At 45.9% G+C, this 22,471-nt stretch overlaps 1 protein-coding gene across 1 annotated transcript in view; it reads left to right on the top strand.

Moving 5' to 3' along the window:
- NT5C1A (5'-nucleotidase, cytosolic IA) overlaps positions 1-22,471 on the top strand; it is a 117,659-nt gene that overhangs the window by 67,512 nt on the left and 27,676 nt on the right. Inside the window, exon 4 of the mRNA XM_069757173.1 lies at positions 3,430-3,552. Within this exon, the coding sequence (XP_069613274.1) occupies positions 3,430-3,552 (123 nt within the window). The remainder of the gene's footprint in view (positions 1-3,429; positions 3,553-22,471) is intronic.

Consider the following 22,471-nt stretch of genomic DNA (forward strand, 5'->3'; position numbering starts at 1 on the left):
CAATCGCAAGGGGGATGAAGAGAAGCGTCTTTCCTTGAAGGCAAACTGAAGAAAGTGAAAGAAAAAATGGAGGGAAATGGAGGCTGAGCTACCATAATGCATTGCAAAGGAGGAGGAGAATCAGACATGGATAATACAAAAACAGAAGATTGAACTGCCAACATAACTCTGACCGCTAGAGGGAGCCAAAGCATCACAAACAAATAAAGGTATGAATATCCATACTGAGAAACCTGCAATTATGCAAACAGATAATCAGGGTAACAATATTAGATGGCGGAGACAGAACAAACGTAATATTAATGTTATATGTTAAAAGGAATTTGTCAATATGATCAAACCTCTTAAGCCATCTAAATGGGCATGTAGGTTGTAGGAAGCTGAATAAATTGATACCTTGATATCTGCGATCTAATATCTTATTCCAGAAAAATCCACTTGTGTCTTAATATGCAAATGAGTTGTTAAGATCTGTAGGCTGGTCATAGATCTGCCAGAGAATCTGCCTCCAGAGCTTATTTTAAATTAAAGGGGGCGTTACCAGTGGGAGACATGTAGATCAAAAAAGCAGACACTCAGTCATTACATGTTTGCCACTGATAATGCCCCCTCTCATTTAAAATAAGCTCACAACCCCCTGACAAAGAAGGGAAAAAGTGCGTTGGGGTGACAGAGAAATACTACTGCCAGCAAAAGAGCATGTAGGTGCCTCTTTTGAACTATTCTCCTACCTGTTTAACAGATTGCTCCAGTAGCGTAGCTACTGGTGGGCAGAGGGTGCGGGCGCCCCAGGCCCGGTGCTCAGAGGGGGCCCACCCAGAGCTATGCTATTGTAGCTGCATCGGCACGCACAGCGCACTGATGCAGTTACATTCTGCGGCAGAATAGGGAGAATCGATCTTCCTGCTCTGCCGCTATGGGGCCCCTGAGCAGGCGGTGGGAGGCCCAGTGCCAGCAGTGGGCCCCCCGCCCATCATCGGAAGGTCAGCTGTATCGGTGTCTAGCCAACAAAGCTCACCGCATTGATGGGAGAAGGAGCGTTATGCTCCTTCTCCCATCATCCCCTGTCAGCATCTGGTCTGGCGTCGCCGACACTGACAGCGGGCGCGATGATGTCACTGCCCGGCGCCCAATGTCAGATGAGCAGAAGCTCGTCGCAGCTCAGGAAGCAGGAGGAAGAAAGGTATTTATTGTGTTTTTTTATGGGGCTGCCTTAAACTACAGGGTCTGCCTATGGGGGTACTGTCTTATGCTACAGGGTCTGCCTATAGGGGTGCTGTCTTATGCTACAAGGTCTGCCTATAGGGGTGCTGCCTTATACTACAGGGTCTGCCTATGGGGGTGCTGCCTTATACTACAGGGTCTGCCTATGGGGTTGCTGCACTATACTGCAGGGTCTGCTTATAGGGGTGCTGTCTTATACTACAGGGTCTGCCTATAGGGGTACTGTCTTATACTACAGGGTCTGCCTATGGGGGTGCTGCCTTATACTGCAGGGTCTGCCTATAGGGGTGCTGTCTTATACTACAGGGTCTGCCTATAGGGGTACTGTCTTATACTACAGGGTCTGCCTATGGGGGTGCTGTCTTATACTACAGGGTCTGGCTATAGGGGTGCTGCCTTATACTACAAGGTCTGCCTATAGGGGTGCTGCCTTATACTACAGGGTCTGCCTATAGGGGTGCTGCCTTATACTACAGGGTCTGCCCATAGAGGTGCTGCATTATATTACAGGGTCTGCCTATAGGGGTGCTGCATTATATTACAGGGTCTGCCTATAGGGGTGCTGCCTTATATTACAGGGTCTGCCTATAGGGGTGCTGCCTTATATTACATGGTCTGCCTATAGTGGTGCTGTCTTATACTACAGGGTCTGCCTATAGGGGTACTGTCTTATACTACAGGGTCTGCCTATAGGGGTGCTGCCTTATACTGCAGGTTCTGTCTATAGGGGTGCTGTCTTATACTACAGGGTCTGCCTATAGGGGTTCTGCCTTATACTACAGGGTCGGCCTATGGGGGTGCTGCCTTGTGCTATATTGAGGACTATCTGGCACATTATACTATATGGAGGCTATCTATGGGGCCATCATACAGTGTTGGAGCCATCAAACAGTTTGGGGGCTACTAAGGGGTCAGTATACTGTGTGGGTGGTACTATACAGTGAGGGGGCATTAGACTGTGTATAAGAGAGCATCATACTGTGTATAAGGGAGCTGTACAGGGGGGCAGACTCGGGACATTATTAAATTTAAAAGTAAAGTGGGCACTTATTGTTATAGGGGAACTCAGGTTACTGTGACTGTCAAATGGACACACAGGGCACACACTATTACTTTCTAGGGGGTACAATATGGGCACTGTTTTCTAGGGCACTTGCGCCTGGCATTACTATATTATAGAGAGCTACTTTAGAATTTAGAGGGCACAGAGAACCACACAGCAGGTGCAGTAATAGGGACACATACGGCAGCAACGGCTCAGTATTGGGATATCAGCAGGATGAGGAGTTTGTGCAGGTTGGTAATAGATGGTAATGGCTGGAATATGAGATGTGAAATGTGTCTTTGTTGTTTTCTCTGCAGACGAGTTGTAGCTGGAAGAAGTTGTAGTGTTGGTGTGGGCCAGATGGAAAAGACGGGAAAAATGAACGATTCCATCAGAAAGAACGTCAGCGGTAAGTCATTATCTGTAACTGTGCTGTAATCTCTTATATGTTCTGTAGGACTGGTATCTACCACTGACCATATGGCGGTAATATCCATGTTGAACTTTATATAGAGATTATCTTCAGTAACATCACTGTCATCTGCTGAGATTCTCCTCCAGTATTAGGGCGTTTCACCGAGTTGTAATCAAGGTTACCTGGTTAGGGGCCCACTCAGAAGCTTCACCCCCCTAAACCAAAACCCCAGCTAAGCCTCTGGATTGCTCAATTTACAGGGAACTATTTATCCCTTATATAATGAAGTTTTTAGTGTCCTTACACTTATATTTGCACAAGTTTTGACTGATTTATTCAATATAGTATGTCCCCGCATATTACTGCAGCACTTTGCTTTTATTTTTGTTACATTTACCTTGTTGTATGATTTTTTTTTAAGTGTAATAAACTGATTTTGGGCACGATATACTTCATTTCTTGGGCTTTTTTTTCCTATACCCTATTGTTTTGTGTTGATAGTAGTGGAAATTAGCATATAAGCTTTACCGTCTAATATGTCTGCTATGGAGAAGAGAAATAAAAAAACATATTTTTTTTCACATTTTCAGCCACTACATCATAATATGGCCAGTTTAGCATGTAAAAAGTTGGCTAAACATCATCATTAACAAAAGAAATAACGATTGAGGTACACTGTTACTTTTTAAAAAGAACATCTTTTAAACTATATGTCAGTCTCTTACTGGATGTCCTCTTTTTTCAGATCTGTTTATTGAGAGATTCTGTATGACTGGTGGTAACAGCCCTATTGGCTATCTGAAAGCATATCATACAAACCTTTACCTCTCATCTGATGCTCAAAAAGTACAGGAGGCTATAGAAGAAGGTAAGCAAAACCTCTGCTGTGTGTTTTTATTAAAATACCTATTCCCATACATAACATAACATGTATCTGATCTATAAATACTATACACTGAACATTAAATTGCAACACCAAGAAGGAAAAGTCATGGAATAATGGAAACCACATGATCGACAGACATGTTAATGGTATGCAAATAAAAAAAAAAAATACAAAAACATTTTCATTATTTCTCAAATATAAGCGCTAGATGCAGAAATACATGTACCGTATATACTCGAGAATAAGCCAACCAGAATATAAGTTGAGGCACCCAATTTTACTACAAAAAACTGGGAAAACGCATTGACTAGAGTATAAGCAGGTATGCATGGCCCCCTTATAACTATCCTGGTATGCATGGCCTCCTAATCCCAATCCTTGTATGCATGGCTCCCTCATCCCTATCCTAGTATGCACGGCCTCCTAATCCCCATCCTGGTAGGCATGGCACCCTCATCCCTATCCTGGTAGGCAAGGCCTGCTCATCCCTATCCTGGTATGATTGACCTCCTCATCCCTAGCCTGGTATGCATGGCCCTCATCAGAAAAACATTTTTTTAAAAAACCATCCTACTTACTTTCCTTGTGCTCCCTTGCAGCGTCTTGTTCCGATGCCAGCAGCTGATTTATGCTTGTAAGCAGCGCATGGCAGTGATGTCATGCGCTGCCTACAAGCAGAGGACAGCTGACGGAATACTCACTGCTCTCCACATAGGCGTGGAGGGCAGTGAATTTTCATTGCTCTTTAATAACGGGCTAACACGTGATGGCCCCCTCAGCTGCAGGAAGCCGGTGGCTGTGACGACTGTGCCCGCTACTTAAAGGGAACCTGTCACCCCGTTTTTTGAGATTGAGCTATAAATACTGTTAAATAGGGCCTGCGCTGTGTGTTCCTATAGTGTATGTAGTGTACCCCGATTCCCCATGTATGCTGAGAAATAACTTACCAAAGTCGCCGTTTTCGCCTGTCAATCAGGCTGGTCAGGTCGGGAGGGCGTGGTGACATCGGTGGTTCTTCCTCAGCTTTACGTTGGTGGCGTAGTGGCGTAGTGGTGAAGACACAGCGCGCGATCTGCGCTGTAATCCCTTGCATCGGTGGGGGCGGCCATCTTCCTGGGGCCGCGCGTGCGCAGATCGAGTGCTCTGCTGCACGGGGCTTCAGGAAAATGGCCGCGGGATGCCGCGCGTGCGCATTAGAGATCGCGGCGGCCATTTTCCCAAAGCCGAGTTTGCATCTCGGCTTTGGGAAAATGGCCGCCGCGATCTCTAATGCGCACGCGCGGCATCCCGCGGCCATTTTCCTGAAGCCCCGTGCAGCAGAGCACTCGATCTGCGCACGCGCGGCCCCAGGAAGATGGCCGCCCCCACCGATGCAAGGGATTACAGCGCAGATCGCGTGCTGTGTCTTCACCACTACGCCACTACGCCACCAACGTAAAGCTGAGGAAGAACCACCGATGTCACCACGCCCTCCCGACCTGACCAGCCTGATTGACAGGCGAAAACGGCGACTTTGGTAAGTTATTTCTCAGCATACATGGGGAATCGGGGTACACTACATACACTATAGGAACACACAGCGCAGGCCCTATTTAACAGTATTTATAGCTCAATCTCAAAAAACGGGGTGACAGGTTCCCTTTAAGGGAATGAATATTCACTGCTCTCCATTCCCATGGGCGTGAAGGGCAGTGAATATTCATTCCCTTTAGTAGCAGGCACATCTGATCACCCTGCCGCTGCAGCAAGCCAGCGGCTGAAGTTACTGTGCCCGTTATTAAAGAGCAATGAAAATTCACTGCCCTCCACGCCTATGTGGAGGGCAGTGAGTATTCCGTCAGCTGCCCTCCTCGCCCATGGGAGTGGAGAGAAGTGCAGATTTTGTGTGTGTGTCTTTAACTATTTATGTACCATTTTTTCTATCTCTCTATCTATCTATCTATCTATCTGTCTGTCTGTCTGTGGGTAAACACTATTCTTCAATGGAGTATGTAAAATAAGAGGTTGGACAAAGAAATGACATCATAATTCTTTTTTAAATAATAGATCTTTATTTAGGTTATAAAAATGCATACAAATCCACATGAAAAAAACGCATCAAATCTACATAAAAAACGCACAGATTTTTACCTGCGTTTTCTGCCAAGAGGTGCAGATTCTGTGCAGAAAATTCTGCAGGCAAATCAAATCTGCACACACTCTTAGATTTGTTATGGTTATTTTGAACACAATTTGAAACAAAAATGTACAGGTCTCTGATTTTTTTTGCAGATGCGCTGTCGGCAATTAAACACAGGCATGTGAATTGCACCAGAGACTTTAACCACTTAACAAGAGCACTGTACATGCATGGTGCTCATTAGGAGCGGGCTCAAGAGAAAAGCTCACCCCATTCTTAGCAGGCCAGCATTTGGAGACTGATTTTTACTATACACTGCAACACCGTGGTATTGCAATACATATTATACGAGATCATACAATCGCAGGTTCCAGATCCCTAATTAAAAAAGGAAACAGTAAGAAAACATATATATATATATATATATATATACAGTTAGGTCCATATATATTTGGACAGAGACAACATTTTTCAAATTTTTGCTATAGACATTACCACAACGAATTGTAAACAAAACAATTCAGATGCAGTTGAAGTTCAGACTTTCAGCTTTCATTTGAGGGTATCCACATTAAAATTGGATGAAGGGTTTAGGAGTTTCAGCTCCTTAACATTTGCCGCTCTGTTTTTAAAGGGACCAAAAGTAATTGGACAATTGACTCCAAGGCTATTTCATGGACACGTGTGGGCAATCCTTTCGTTATGTCAGTCTAAATTAAGCAGATAAAAGGCCTGGAGTTGATTTGAGGTGTGGTGCTTGCATTTGGAAGGTTTTGCTGTGAAGTAAACATGCTGTCAAAGGAGCTCTCCGTGAAGGTGAAACAAGCCATCCTTAATCATCGAAAACAGAAAAAAAACCTTCCGAGAAATTGCTACAATATTAGGAGTGGCAAAATCTACAGTTTGGTACATCCTGAGAAAGAAAGAAAGCACTGGTGAACTCATCAATGCAAAAAGACCTGGGCGCCCACGGAAGACAACAGTGGTGGATGATCATAATAATCTCCATGGTGAAGAAAAACCCCTTCACAACAGCCAACCAAGTGAACAACACTCTCCAGGAGGTAGGCGTATCAATATCCAAATCTTCCATAAAGAGAAGACTGCATGAAAGTAAATACAGAGGGTCCACTGCACGGTGCAAGCCACTCATAAGCATCAAGAATAAAAAGGCTAGACTGGACTTTGCTAAAAAACATCTAAAAAAGCCAGCACAGTTCTGGAAGAACATTCTTTGGACAGATGAAACCAAGATCAACCTCTACCAGAATGATGGAAAGAGAAAAGTATGGCGAAGGCATGGTACTGCTCATGATCCAAAGCATACCACATCATCTGTAAAACACGGCGGAGGCAGTGTGATGGCTTGGGCATGCATGGCTGCCAGTGGCACTGGGTCACTAGTGTTTATTGATGATGTGACACAGGACAGAAGCAGCCAAATGAATTCTGAGGTATTCAGAGACATACTGTGTGCTCAGATCCTGCCAAATGCAGCCAAACTGATTGGTCGTCGTTTCATACTACTGATGGTGATGGACAATGACCCAAAACATAAAGCCAAAGCAACCCAGGAGTTTATTAAAGCAAAGAAGTGGAATATTCTTGAATGGCCAAGTCAGTCACCTGATCTCAACCCAATTGAACTTGCATTTCACTTGTTAAAGACTAAACTTCAGACAGAAAGGCCCACAAACAAACAGCAACTGAAAACCACCGCAGTGAAGGCCTGGCAGAGCATCAAAAAGGAGTAAACACAGCGTCTGGTGATGTCCATGAGTTCAAGACTTCAGGCAGTCATTGCCAACAAAGTGTTTTCAACCAAATACTAAAAATGAACATTTTATTTAAAATTATTGAATCTGTCCAATTACTTTTGGTCCCTTTAAAAACAGGGTGGCACATGTTAAGGAGCTGAAACTCCTAAACCCTTCATCTAATTTTAATGTGGATACCCTCAAATGAAAGCTGAAAGTCTGAACTTCAACTGCATCTGAATTGTTTTCTTTAAAATTCATTGTGGTAATGTCTATAACCAAAATTAGAAAAATTGTGTCTCTGTCCAAATATATATGGACCTAACTGTATATACTAGATGGTGGCCCGATTCTAGCGCATCGGGTATCTAGAATATGCATGTCCACGTAGTATATTGCACAGCCCACGTAGTATATTGCCCAGCCACGTAGAATATTGCCCATACACGTAGTATATTGCCCAGACACGTAGTATATTGCCCAGACACGTAGTATATTGTCCAGCTACGTAGTATATTGCCCAGCAACGTAGTATATTGCCCAGCCACGTAGTATGCAGCACAGAGCCACGTAGTATATTGCCCAGCGACATAGTATATTGCCCAGCCATGTAGTAAATAGCCCAGCCACGTAGTATATTGCCCAGCAACGTAGTATATTGTCCAGCCACCTAGTATATTGCCCAGTGTCGTAGTATATTGCCCAGTTGCGTAGTATACAGCACAGAGCCACGTAGTATATTGCACAGCGACATAGTATATTGCCCAGCCACGTAGTATATTGCCCAGTGACGTAGTATATTGCCCAGTTACGTAGTATACAGCACAGAGCCACATAGTATATTGCACAGCGACGTAGTATACAGCACTGAGCCACGTAGTATATTGCACAGCGACGTAGTATATTGCCCAGCCACGTAGTATATTGCCCAGTGACGTAGTATACTGCCCAGTTACGTAGTATACAGCACAGAGCCACGTAGTATATTGCCCAGTGATGTAGTATACAGCACAGAGCCACATAGTATATTGCCCAGCCACGTAGTATACAGCACAGAGCCACGTAGTATATTGCTCAGCTACGTAGTACAGGTCCTTCTCAAAAAATTAGCATATAGTGTTAAATTTCATTATTTACCATAATGTAATGATTACAATTAAACTTTCATATATTATAGATTCATTATCCACCAACTGAAATTTGTCAGGTCTTTTATTGTTTTAATACTGATGATTTTGGCATACAATTCCTGATAACCCAAAAAACCTGTCTCAATAAATTAGCATATCAAGAAAAGGTTCTCTAAACGACCTATTACCCTAATCTTCTGAATCAACTAATTAACTCTAAACACATGCAAAAGATACCTGAGGCTTTTATAAACTCCCTGCCTGGTTCATTACTCAAAACCCCCATCATGGGTAAGACTAGCGACCTGACAGATGTCAAGAAGGCCATCATTGACACCCTCAAGCAAGAGGGTAAGACCCAGAAAGAAATTTCTCAACAAATAGGCTGTTCCCAGAGTGCTGTATCAAGGCACCTCAATGGTAAGTCTGTTGGAAGGAAACAATGTGGCAGAAAACGCTGTACAACGAGAAGAGGAGACCGGACCCTGAGGAAGATTGTGGAGAAGGACCGATTCCAGACCTTGGGGAACCTGAGGAAAGAGCCACCGTGCACAGGCGTGTGCAGGAAATGGGCTACAGGTGCCGCATTCCCCAGGTAAAGCCACTTTTGAACCATAAACAGCGGCAGAGGCGCCTGACCTGGGCTACAGAGAAGCAGCACTGGACTGTTGCTAAGTGGTCCCAAGTACTTTTTTCTGATGAAAGCAAATTTTGCATGTCATTCGGAAATCAAGGTGCCAGAGTCTGGAGGAAGACTGGGGAGAAGGAAATGCCAAAATGCCTGAAGTCCAGTGTCAAGTACCCACAGTCAGTGATGGTGTGGGGTGCCATGTCAGCTGCTGGTGTTGGTCCACTGTGTTTCATCAAGGGCAGGGTCAATGCAGCTAGCTATCAGGAGATTTTGGAGCACTTCATGCTTCCATCGGCTGAAATGCTTTATGGAGATGAAGATTTCATTTTTCAGCACGACCTGGCACCTGCTCACAGTGCCAAAACCACTGGTAAATGGTTTACTGACCATGGTATTACTGTGCTCAATTGGCCTGCCAACTCTCCTGACCTGAACCCCATAGAGAATCTGTGGGATATTGTGAAGAGAAAGTTGAGAGACGCAAGACCCAACACTCTGGATGAGCTTAAGGCCGCTATTGAAGCATCCTGGGCCTCCATAACATCTCAGCAGTGTCACAGGCTGATTGCCTCCATGCCACGCCGCGTTGAAGCAGTCATTTCTGCCAATGGATTCCCGACCAAGTATTGAGTGCATAACTGAACATTATTATTTGATGGTTTTTTTGTTTGTTATTAAAAAACACTTTTATTTGATTGGATGGGTGAAATATGCTAATTTATTGAGACAGGTTTTTTGGTTATCAGGAGTTGTATGCCAAAATCATCAGTATTAAAACAATAAAAGACCTGACAAATTTCAGTTGGTGGATAATGAATCTATAATATATGAAAGTTTAATTGTAATCATTACATTATGGTAAATAATGAAATTTAACACTATATGCTAATTTTTTGAGAAGGACCTGTATATTACCCAGCCACATATGTCACAGGTTAAAAAATAAAAAATAAACATACTCGCCTAACGATCCGAGGGCCCTTTGTAGTTCTAACATACTCACCATTCTGGTCGCTGCTCCTCAGCGTCCTCTCTCTCCGCCTCCTGGGATCCAATGGTGCTGTGCCGATGGGCGCGCGGCTGCCGCCATCTTGCGTTCCCAGGATGCCTTGAGAAATTACCCAGATGACTTGGTCTCGCAAGACCGCTAGGTCTTCTGGGTAATTTCGCAAAGCATCGCTGGGAAAGGAACATGGCGGCAGGCGCGAGCGCCTCAGCGGACAATGGAGGGTGAGTATAGCAGGTTTTTTGTTTTTTTTACTATTTTTAACATTACTTTTTTTACTATTGACGCCGCATAGGCAGCATCAATAGTAAAAGGTTGGGGACACACAGGGTTAATAGCGGTGGTAACGGAGTGCGTTACCCGTGGCATAACGCGGTCCGTTAACGTCGGCATTAACCCTTTGTTAGCGGTGACCGGAGGGGAGTATGGAGCAGAGCGCCGGGGACACTGACTGTGGGGAGTATGGAGCGGAGCGCCGGGGACACTGCGGTGAGCATGGAGCAGGCGCCAGCCACTGACTGTGGGGAGTAAGGAGCGGCCATTTTCTTCCGGACTGTGCCCGTCGCTGATTGGTCATGGCTGTTTTGCGGCGACCAATCAGCGATTTGGATTTCCATAATAGACAGAGGCCACGACCAATGAATATCCGTGACAGACAGACAGAAGGACAGACGTAAGTACCCCTTAGACAATTATACAGTTAGGTCCATATATATTTGGACAGAGACACCATTTTTCTAATTTTGGTTATAGACATTACCACAATGAATTTTAAAGAAAACAATTCAGATGCAGTTGAAGTTCAGACTTTCACCTTTCATTTGAGGGTATCCACATTAAAATTAGATGAAGGGTTTAGGAGTTTCAGCTCCTTAACATGTACCACCCTGTTTTTAAAGGGACCAAAAGTAATTGGACAGATTCAATAATTTTAAATAAAATGTTCATTTTTAGTATTTGGTTGAAAACACTTTGTTGGCAATGACTGCCTGAAGTCTTGAACTCATGGACATCACCAGACGCTGTGTTTACTCCTTTTTGATGCTCTGCCAGGCCTTCACTGCGGTGGTTTTCAGTTGCTGTTTGTTTGTGGGCCTTTCTGTCTGAAGCTTAGTCTTTAACAAGTGAAATGCAAGTTCAATTGGGTTGAGATCAGGTGACTGACTTGGCCATTCAAGAATATTCCACTTCTTTGCTTTAATAAACCCCTGGGTTGCTTTGGCTTTATGTTTTGGGTCATTGTCCATCACCATCAGTAGTATGAAACGACGACCAATCAGTTTGGCTGCATTTGGCAGGATCTGAGCACACAGTATGTCTCTGAATACCTCAGAATTAATTTGGCTGCTTCTGTCCTGTGTCACATCATCAATAAACACTAGTGACCCAGTGCCACTGGCAGCCATGCATGCCCAAGCCATCACACTGCCTCCGCCGTGTTTTACAGATGATGTGGTATGCTTTGGATCATGAGCAGTACCATGCCTTCGCCATACTTTTCTCTTTCCATCATTCTGGTAGAGGTTGATCTTGGTTTCATCTGTCCAAAGAATGTTCTTCCAGAACTGTGCTGGCTTTTTTAGATGTTTTTTAGCAAAGTCCAGTCTAGCCTTTTTATTCTTGATGCTTATGAGTGGCTTGCACCGTGCAGTGAACCCTCTGTATTTACTTTCATGCAGTCTTCTCTTTATGGTAGATTTGGATATTGATACGCCTACCTCCTGGAGAGTGTTGTTCACTTGGTTGGCTGTTGTGAAGGGGTTTTTCTTCACCATGGAGATTATTATGATCATCCACCACTGTTGTCTTCCGTGGGCGCCCAGGTCTTTTTGCATTGATGAGTTCACCAGTGCTTTCTTTCTTTCTCAGGATGTACCAAACTGTAGATTTTGCCACTCCTAATATTGTAGCAATTTCTCGGAACGGTTTTTTTCTGTTTTCGATGATTAAGGATGGCTTGTTTCACCTTCACGGAGAGCTCCTTTGACCGCATGTTTACTTCACAGCAAAACCTTCCAAATGCAAGCACCACACCTCAAATCAACTCCAGGCCTTTTATCTGCTTAATTTAGACTGACATAACGAAAGGATTGCCCACACGTGTCCATGAAATAGCCTTGGAGTCAATTGTCCAATTACTTTTGGTCCCTTTAAAAACAGAGCGGCAAATGTTAAGGAGCTGAAACTCCTAAACCCTTCATCCAATTTTAATGTGGATACCCTCAAATGAAAGCTGAAAGTCTGAACTTCAACTGCATCTGAATTGTTTTGTTTACAATTCGTTGTGGTAATGTCTATAGCAAAAATTTGAAAAATGTTGTCTCTGTCCAAATATATATGGACCTAACTGTGTATATATATATATATATATATATATATATACACATTGTAGGGATTGTACTCGCTCAGGTGCGGCAGATGACACTCTGAAGGCACGTTTCATTAAAAGTTCACAGGTTTATTGCTCCATAAACCACATAGCAACAGGAAAACAGTCTTACTTCAGACAGTTGAATCCTCAATGTCCATATTAGAGCTCCGCTCTCTCTCAGACCTGTAGGCATACAGGCTGTGCCATGTCTGGCACGTAGGCTCTCCAGCCTAAATATGGTCTCTGTGTGCTGTTCAGGATGTCTGTCCCCACTTGGAACCGTCCAACACACAGGCCACTCTGCAGTGTCCAGCCAGGACACATAGAAGTCTGTCCACTCTTGCAGACTCCCAAACACACTCACCACATGGGCTACACACACCTCTTTACATAAGTGTAACCACACCCAGATACCTGTCACACCGCCAGTCAGGTGAGTGTGACATCACCACAGGTCCTTCAACACAAAATCATCTTAGGTATTCAAACACGCCTCTTAGGGTGGGTTTGTAGGTGACTGAACCCACCCATCTCTCCAATCACCTGGAAGCCTTCCCAATGTAAACAAATCCCTCAGCAGTAGATCTGCTTGAGCAAAACATACCCAGGCTTCCATCACAGGGCCACCCACCTCTGCGATACATACCGTCCATTAATCACATGACTTTTAGCCACGCTACATACCTCCCCCCTCTGCCTAAACCCGTGGGGCTTGGCACTTGTCCTAAACCGACTAGAGACCCCACTCAGTCGTCCCTGACAGTCAAACCGTCTGTCCAGGTCAGGGCCTGTTATTGAACCCTTTCGTCGGCATTCGTCATCCCTTTCCATCACATCCTTTGACAACGATGACCCCTTGTCATCTCGTCTACTATAGGATCTCCTGCTTAGGTCACTGAGCCCTGAACTAACTGAGGAGTCACTACTTCTAACTCTTCCATCTGACCACCTTCGGTTCTCTCTCGGTTCTTGATCTCTCCTATTGTCTTTCTTCAGAGAGCAGCTCTTCACTTTACCTCTATATCCTCTGTTAACTTCTGCTTGAGGACTTCCAGGCTTTAGAGCACCTCTTCGCCTCTCTAGACCACGAGTTGAAGGTGGTGGCAACCTGTTTGCCAATCCTTGCAGCTCAATATTGATCTGCTCCCTCTCACGTCTTAGCTGCTCAATCTGTTTCAGGTATGCCACACGATACCCCAGGAGCATTTGGATATTCCCAAGGCTCTCCATGGATCCAACGACAAGGAATGGAACCATCCCATCTTCACCCACAACCTGGGCTTCATCATCAGCCGGAATGCTCACTCTCATAACACCGGACCTATTCACCATCTCTTGCATCACCTTGCCAAATCTTCCGATGACTTTCCCCACCAGACCTCTGGGCACTTGCACGACATCTTCTACAATACCCAACCGACTTTGAGCTTCTCTTGCTAGCGCCAGACGTCGAGCGGCTTCCTTATTCTTCAACATGATCATTTGTTTTGTGCGGAGGCATTGTAGATGCATCTCTCTCAGGACAGCCACCCACTTCACTGTGACTTTCCTTAGTTGACAGTATGACCAGTTGATGGGTCTCAGGTGCCCAGTGCACCCTACACGCGTCGACCGCCTTTTTAAACACTTCATGCACCTTCTCCCTGGCACACGCTTCTTGCATGTCTTTGGGTACGTCTATTACGCACTTGAAAATCGAAGTCTCACCTTCTTGGTCATATCGTTGGACCTCCTCATCCTTAGCGTCAGCGCAGTTTTCCAAGACCTCGATGTCCTTTGTTCGGCCATCTGCGTGACACTTCCCTTGCTGGATTTCTTCCTCCTTGGAGGCCTGTTCTTTGGTCAGCCTCTCCAGCTTACTCTCATTCACCGCGATCAGATCGGGAGAGCGCAACAGTTCGATTTCCTGGTCATCTGTGGATTTCTGGAGCTGTTGATTAGTCTCCTTTGTCTTGAGCTCTTGGAGAACTTTATCTTGCTCTTCTACCAAGCAGCGATGCTCATCCTCTCTCTGGAGAAGCTCCTGCTGATTCTTCTCTTGGGCCTCTCTGAGCACCTCCATATCTTTTAATACGGCCTTATTTATGGTTTGACATGCTGACAGATGACCTCTGAGCTCAGAGACTTCCTTTTCCAGCTCACCCACTCTGTGCTCAATCACCTCTCTCAGGACCCTTTCTCGCTCAACTATTTCTTTAAGCAGCTCTATCTCATTGTCCTGCTCTCTTTTGGCCAGCACATGTCGCACCATCACCTCTTTAATTAGATTTTCAGATGGGGTCTCTTGCCCACCCACACTCTGCCTCTTCAGAGTTCCACCTGTTTCTTCAGCATCAGGTACTTCATCATACTGAGTCACTTCACTCTTTGCGGGCATTGCAGATGTGGGTCTACTACAGGTCTGTTCTAACCCCAGCCCGTCACTAACCACCTCAGTGCTAGGGTTTGTCAGAGATAAAGTGACCCCCTCATCAAGGACAATAATGTTATCTGCACCTGACCCTGTCTCTTCCTCATCATCTTTCTTCTCAGAGGGTATAACTTGTCCCGCCTTTCTGCGGCCCCCGCGACGTGATGAAGATCTGTGATTTGTACTCGGCTCCTCCTTACTGCACTCCTTTCCCTTTGTGCTCGAGTCACAGTCTGAATAGGAGTCACCCCCTCTCACTCTGTCATCCTGGAACACTGGACTATCGATCTTAGATGTCGCTATCTCCTTTTCACACATCACACAATCCGGAATCTCTACAGCCGCTTGTTGTGGTGGGGCTTCAATATGACCATTCTGTCTCTCCTCTGAACAACCCCACACTGCATCAACTTCCCATATGTCTTCAAAGATCACAAAGTCTCGGCCCCTCTCAAAGGGGTAAAACAAGTCTGGTGTTATACCGCCATCTTGGCACTTTACATTTTTGGACATATCAATGATCACTCTGTCCACAGTATAGTCAACAGTGACCCCATGAATGCAGCGAACATTGACCTTTTTCTCAGTTAGACAGAAGACGAGAGGAGTTCCTGTCAGAGTCACCTGACTCTTTGAGTCCAGCAGTCCAGATACTCCTTCATGGTGTAACATAACAGTACACACCTGCGCCCTGTCATCAAACGGGAAGTCTATGCCGCACTCGGAATACATAAAACACAAACATTGCTGTTCCCCTTTTGAAAGATCCACCCCTTTTGGGGTCACCATCCCCTTTTTAGACTCCACCCCTTTTAGAGCCACCACCCCCTTGTGGGCTATTTCCTCATTTAGGGCCACCACCCCCTTTAGGGACTCCACCCCCTTTTGGGCAGCTACCGCCTTTTGGAACGCCGCCCCTTTTTTGGGATGCCCAGCCCCTTTTTGGCCAACCATAATTATTTGGGCACCGCTCCGTTTTTTTGGGACTCCACCCACTTTTAAGGGACACCACCCCACTCTGGGGTACACCCTGTGGACTTCCAACAGTACTCTCAGGCCCCAGTTTGCACAGCACACCAATGTGACTCTGGCCCTTTAAGAGTCTGCACACTCTAAACCAGCAATGTCTTTTTTTTTTTTTCTCTTTTGCTGCAACTGCACTTCACAAGGCTCTGCACCGCGGACTTCGTGGACCCGCCGATCCACAGCAAAACTTCGTAACCCCGCCGAGTTACCGCCAGACGCCTTCAGTCTTCGTGGCCCCGCCGAGTCACAGCAAGTCGATCACAGAAGAAAAAAAAAAGAAATACATGGACTCGCCGGTCCACAGCAAGCACTTGCACATGTGCTTATAGAAAAAAAAAAACAGTCTCTCAGTGACCTCTGGTCAGCATAGCACAGACTCCTGTCTGTTACAAAAAAATCTCTGATCCCAATCAGCACAATACACGGTTTTCAGACAGTTTCCCGCTGGCAACCTGCACGGGTTCCTGGACACCTCTTGGCCTCAGAGGTGCCCCAGACACAATGTCTCTTTCTTTGTTTCACACTGACCCCGGTCAGCACAACACGGGTCTCCATCCGTTCTCAGCTTTACAGCCCAAACACATTTTCTCACTGATCCCAATCAGCATAACACGGATCTCCATCCGTTACCTGTTGGTGGCAGCCACACAGGTTCCTGGATCCCTCTTCTCCACAGAGGTATACCATATACAGCAGTTCTCACTGACCCTGGTCAGTATTTACACACGGTTTTCAAGACCGTTACCCGTCATTGTCGCACAGGTTCCTGGGACCCTCTTCTCCTTAAAGGTATCCCACCAATAACAGTTCTCACTGACCCCGGTCAGTATTAACTCACGGTTTTCAAGACTGTCCACTCTTCTGGCTCAGACCAGCCAGCGCTGCAACATGTGCTCCTTGGATCTTTGCCCGCATTCGAAACACCAATTGTAGGGGTTGTACTCGCTCAGGTGCGGCGGATGACACTCTGAAGGCACGTTTCATTAAAAGTTCACAGGTTTATTGCTCCATAAACCACATAGCAACAGGAAAACAGTCTTACTTCAGACAGTTGAATCCTCAATGTCCATATTAGAGCTCCGCTCTCTCTCAGACCTGTAGGCATACAGGCTGTGCCATGTCCAGCACGTAGGCTCTCCAGCCTAAATATGGTCTCTGTTCTGTTCAGGATGTCTGTCCCCACTTGGAACCGTCCAACACACAAGCCACTCTGCAGTGTCCAGCCAGGACACATGGAAGTCTGTCCACTCTTGCAGACTCCCAAACACACTCACCACATGGGCTACACACACCTCTTTACATAAGTGTAACCACACCCAGATACCTGTCACACGGCCAGTCAGGTGAGTGTGACATCACCACAGGTCCTTCAACACAAAACCATCTTAGGTATTCAAACACGCCTCTTAGGGTGGGTTTGTAGGTGACTGAACCCACCCATCTCCCCAATCACCTGGAAGCCTTCCCAATGTAAACAAATCCCTCAGCAGTAGATCTGCTTGAGCAAAACATACCCAGGCTTCCATCACAGGGCCACCCACCTCTGCGATACATACCGTCCATTAATCACATGACCTTTAGCCACGCTACAATATATATATATATATATATATATATATATATATATATATAAACCCAAAATGCAAATCATCCCACTCCACTGCCCATTAACCCCTTCGTGACATGCGCCGTACTAGTACTGCGCTGCCGGCACTGCATTTGTGCCAGCAGAAGTACTAGTATGGCGCACCGATCACCGCGGTCTCGCGCTGAGCGCCGCGGTGATCGGGTGCGGGTGTCAGCTGTATATGACAGCTGACACCCCGCAGCAATGCCCATGATCGGCGCTATCGCCGATTGCGGGCATTTAACCCCTCTGATGCCGCTGTCAGTAGTGACAGCGGCATAGAGGGGGATCGCGCAGGGACGGGGGCTCCCTGCGCTCTCCCACCGGAGCAACGCAATGAGATCGCGTTGCTCCGGTGACCCGGAAGGAGTCCTGTTGTGAATTCTGTGGCAGAGCTCCCTCCTGTGGTCACAAGTGGTACTTCGGCTGATTCTCTCTGTGAGCTTCTGTTGGTGGAGGGAAGTGGTACTGCGGCTTCTGAGTTTCAATGTTCCAGTGTTGGACTTGCTTTTCCCTGGATCATTCCTGTGGCCTGCTGCTCTGCATAGCTAAGTTCTTCTTTGCTATTTGTTTGCTATTTTTTCTGTCCAGCTTGTCTATTTTGTTGCTGGAAGCTCTGGGACGCAAAGGGTGTACCTCCGTGCCGTTAGTTCGGTACGGAGGGTCTTTTTGCCCCCTTTGCGTGGTTTTCTTTAGGGTTTTGTGTAGACCGCAAAGTTACCTTTTCTATCCTCTATCTGTTAAGAAAGTCGAGCCTCACTTTGCTGAATCTATTTCATCTCTACGTTTGTCTTTTCATCTTACTCACAGTCATTATATGTGGGGGGCTGCCTTTTCCTTTGGGGTATTTCTCTGAGGCAAGGTAGGCTTATTTTCTATCTTCAGGCTAGTTAGTTTCTCAGGCTGTGCCGAGTTGCATAGGCAGAGTTAGGCGCAATCCACGGCTGCCTCTAGTGTTGTTAGGAGAGGATTAGGGATTGCGGTCTGCAGAGTTCCCACGTCTCAGAGCTCGTTCTATGATTTTGGGTTATTGTCAGATCACTGTATGTGCTCTGACCGCTATGTCCATTGTAGTACTGAATTGCCTTTCATAACAGTATAGGAAGCCAAAAGTACTAATGATTCTCAATAGAGGGAAAAAAAAACGTCTGAGACCATTTTTTTTTCTTTGCACTGTGTTTTGCCTTTTTTTCCTCTAGACATTTGGGTGGTTCAGTACACAGGTGTAGCGATGGACATTAGAAGTCTGTCTTCATTTGTGGATCAGCTCTCGGCAAGAGTACAAAAGATTCAAGACACTATTGATCAGAAAGCTATGTTGGAACCAAGAATTCCTATTCCTGATTTGTTTTTTGGAGATAGAACTAAGTTTCTGAGTTTCAAAAATAATTGTAAACTATTTCTGGCCTTGAAACCTCGCTCCTCTGGTGATCCAGTTCAACAGGTTTTGATTGTTATCTCTTTTTTGCGCGGCGACCCTCAGGACTGGGCATTTTCTCTTGCGCCAGGAGATCCTGCATTGAGTAATATCGATGCGTTTTTCCTGGCGCTCGGATTGCTGTACGATGAACCTAATTCAGTGGATCAGGCAGAGAAAAATTTGCTGGCTCTTTGTCAGGGTCAGGATGAGATAGAGGTATATTGTCAGAAATTTAGAAAGTGGTCCGTGCTCACTCAATGGAATGAATCTGCGCTGGCAGCTATGTTCAGAAAGGGTCTCTCTGAAGCCCTTAAGGATGTCATGGTGGGATTTCCTATGCCTGCTGGTTTGAATGAGTCTATGTCTTTGGCCATTCAGATCGGTCGACGCTTGCGTGAGCGTAAATCTGTGCACCATTTGGCGGTATTACCTGAGCTTAAACCTGAGCCTATGCAGTGCGATAGGACTTTGACCAGAGTTAAACGGCAAGAACACAGACGTCTAAATGGGCTGTGTTTCTACTGTGGTGATTCCACTCATGCTATCTCTGATTGTCCTAAGCGCACTAAGCGGTTCGCTAGGTCTGCCACCATTGGTACGGTACAGTCAAAATTTCTTCTGTCCGTTACCTTGATCTGCTCTTTGTCATCGTATTCTGTCATGGCATTTGTGGATTCAGGCGCTGCCATGATTTTGATGGACTTGGAGTATGCTAAGGGTTGTGGGTTTCTCTTAGAGCCCTTGCAGTGTCCTATTCCATTGAGAGGAATTGATGCTAAGCCTTTGGCCAAGAATAAGCCTCAATACTGGACCCAGCTGACCATGTGCATGGCTCCTGCACATCAGGAGGTTATTCGCTTTCTGGTGTTGCATAATCTGCATGATGTGGTCGTGTTGGGGTTGCCATGGCTGCAAGCCCATAATCCAGTATTAGATTGGAAATCCATGTCGGTGTCCAGCTGGGGTTGTCAGGGGGTACATGGTGATGTTCCATTTCTGTCAATTTCGTCATCCACCCCTTCTGAGGTTCCAGAGTTCTTGTCTGATTACCGGGATGTATTTGATGAGCCCAAGTCCGATGCCCTACCTCCGCATAGGGATTGTGATTGTGCTATCAATTTGATTCCTGGTAGTAAATTCCCAAAAGGTCGACTGTTTAATTTATCCGTGCCTGAGCACGCCGCTATGCACAGTTATGTGAAGGAATCCCTGGAGAAGGGGCATATTCGCCCGTCATCGTCACCATTAGGAGCAGGGTTCTTTTTTGTAGCCAAGAAGGATGGTTCGCTGAGACCTTGTATAGATTACCGCCTTCTAAATAAGATCACGGTTAAATTTCAGTACCCCTTGCCATTGTTATCTCATTTGTTTGCTCGGATTAAGGGGGCTAGTTTGTTCACCAAGATAGATCTTCGTGGTGCGTAATCTGGTGCGAATCAGGCGAGGAGATGAATGGAAAACTGCATTTAATACGCCCGAGGGTCATTTTGAGTATCTAGTGATGCCATTCGGACTTGCCAATGCTCCATCAGTGTTTCAGTCCTTTATGCATGACATCTTCCGAGAGTACCTGGATAAATTCCTGATTGTGTACTTGGATGACATTTTGATCTTCTCGGATGATTGGGAGTCTCATGTGAAGCAGGTCAGAACAGTTTTTCAGGTCCTGCGTGCTAATTCTTTGTTTGTGAAGGGATCAAAGTGTCTCTTTGGTGTGCAGAAGGTTTCATTTTTGGGGTTCATCTTTTCCCCTTCTACTATCGAGATGGATCCTGTTAAGGTCCAAGCCATCCATGATTGGACTCAGCCGACATCTCTGAAAAGTCTGCAAAAGTTCCTGGGCTTTGCTAATTTTTATCGTCGCTTCATCTGCAATTTTTCTAGTATTGCCAAACCATTGACCGATATGACCAAGAAGGGTGCTGATTTGGTCAATTGGTCTTCTGCTGCTGTGGAAGCTTTTCAAGACTTGAAGCGTCGTTTTTCTTCTGCCCCTGTGTTGTGTCAACCAGATGTTTCTCTTCCGTTCCAGGTCGAGGTTGATGCTTCTGAGATTGGAGCAGGGGCTGTTTTGTCGCAGAGAGGTTCTGATTGCTCAGTGATGAAACCATGCGCTTTTTTTTCCAGGAAGTTTTCGCCTGCTGAGCGAAATTATGATGTGGGCAACCGAGAGTTGCTGGCCATGAAGTGGGCATTCGAGGAGTGGCGTCATTGGCTTGAAGGAGCTAAGCATCGCGTGGTGGTATTGACTGATCATAAGAACTTGACTTATCTTGAGTCTGCTAAGCGGTTGAATCCTAGACAGGCTCGTTGGTCGCTGTTTTTTGCCCGTTTTGACTTTGTGATTTCGTACCTTCCGGACTCTAAAAATGTGAAGGCGGATGCTCTGTCTAGGAGTTTTGTGCCCGACTCTCCGGGTTTGTCTGAGCCGGCGGGTATCCTCAAGGAAGGAGTAATTGTGTCTGCCATCTCCCCTGATTTGCGGCGGGTGCTGCAAAAATTTCAGGCTAATAAACCTGATCGTTGTCCAGCGGAGAAACTGTTTGTCCCTGTTAGGTGGACCAATAAAGTTATCTCTGAGGTTCATTGTTCGGTGTTGGCTGGTCATCCTGGAATCTTTGGTACCAGAGAGTTGGTGGCTAGATCCTTTTGGTGGCCGTCTCTGTCGCGGGATGTGCGTGTTTTTGTGCAGTCCTGTGGGATTTGTGCTCGGGCTAAGCCCTGCTGTTCTCGTGCCAGTGGGTTGCTTTTGCCCTTGCCGGTCCCGAAGAGGCCTTGGACACATATCTCTTTGGATTTTATTTCTGATCTTCCCGTTTCTCAAAAGATGTCAGTCATTTGGGTGGTCTGTGATCGCTTTTCTAAGATGGTCCATCTGGTACCCTTGTCTAAATTGCCTTTCTCCTCTGATTTGGTGCCATTGTTCTTCCAGCATGTGGTTCGTTTACATGGCATTCCAGAGAATATCGTTTCTGACAGAGGTTCCCAGTTTGTTTCAAGGTTTTGGCGAGCCTTTTGTGGTAGGATGGGCATTGACTTGTCTTTTTCCTCGGCTTTCCATCCTCAGACTAATGGCCAGACCGAACGAACCAATCAGACCTTGGAAACATATCTGAGATGCTTTGTTTCTGCCGATCAGGATGACTGGGTGTCCTTTTTGCCTTTGGCTGAGTTCGCCCTTAATAATCGGGCCAGCTCGGCTACCTTGGTTTCGCCATTTTTCTGCAATTCTGGGTTCCATCCTCGTTTCTCTTCAGGACAGGTTGAGTCTTCGGACTGTCCTGGTGTGGATACTGTGGTGGACAGGTTGCAGCAGATTTGGACTCATGTAGTGGACAATTTGACCTTGTCCCAGGAGAAGGCTCAACGTTTCGCTAATCGCAGACGCTGTGTGGGTCCCCGAC

The sequence above is a fragment of the Ranitomeya imitator genome, chromosome 3 (assembly GCF_032444005.1).
Source record: "Ranitomeya imitator isolate aRanImi1 chromosome 3, aRanImi1.pri, whole genome shotgun sequence".
Classification (NCBI taxonomy): Eukaryota; Metazoa; Chordata; class Amphibia; order Anura; family Dendrobatidae; genus Ranitomeya; species Ranitomeya imitator.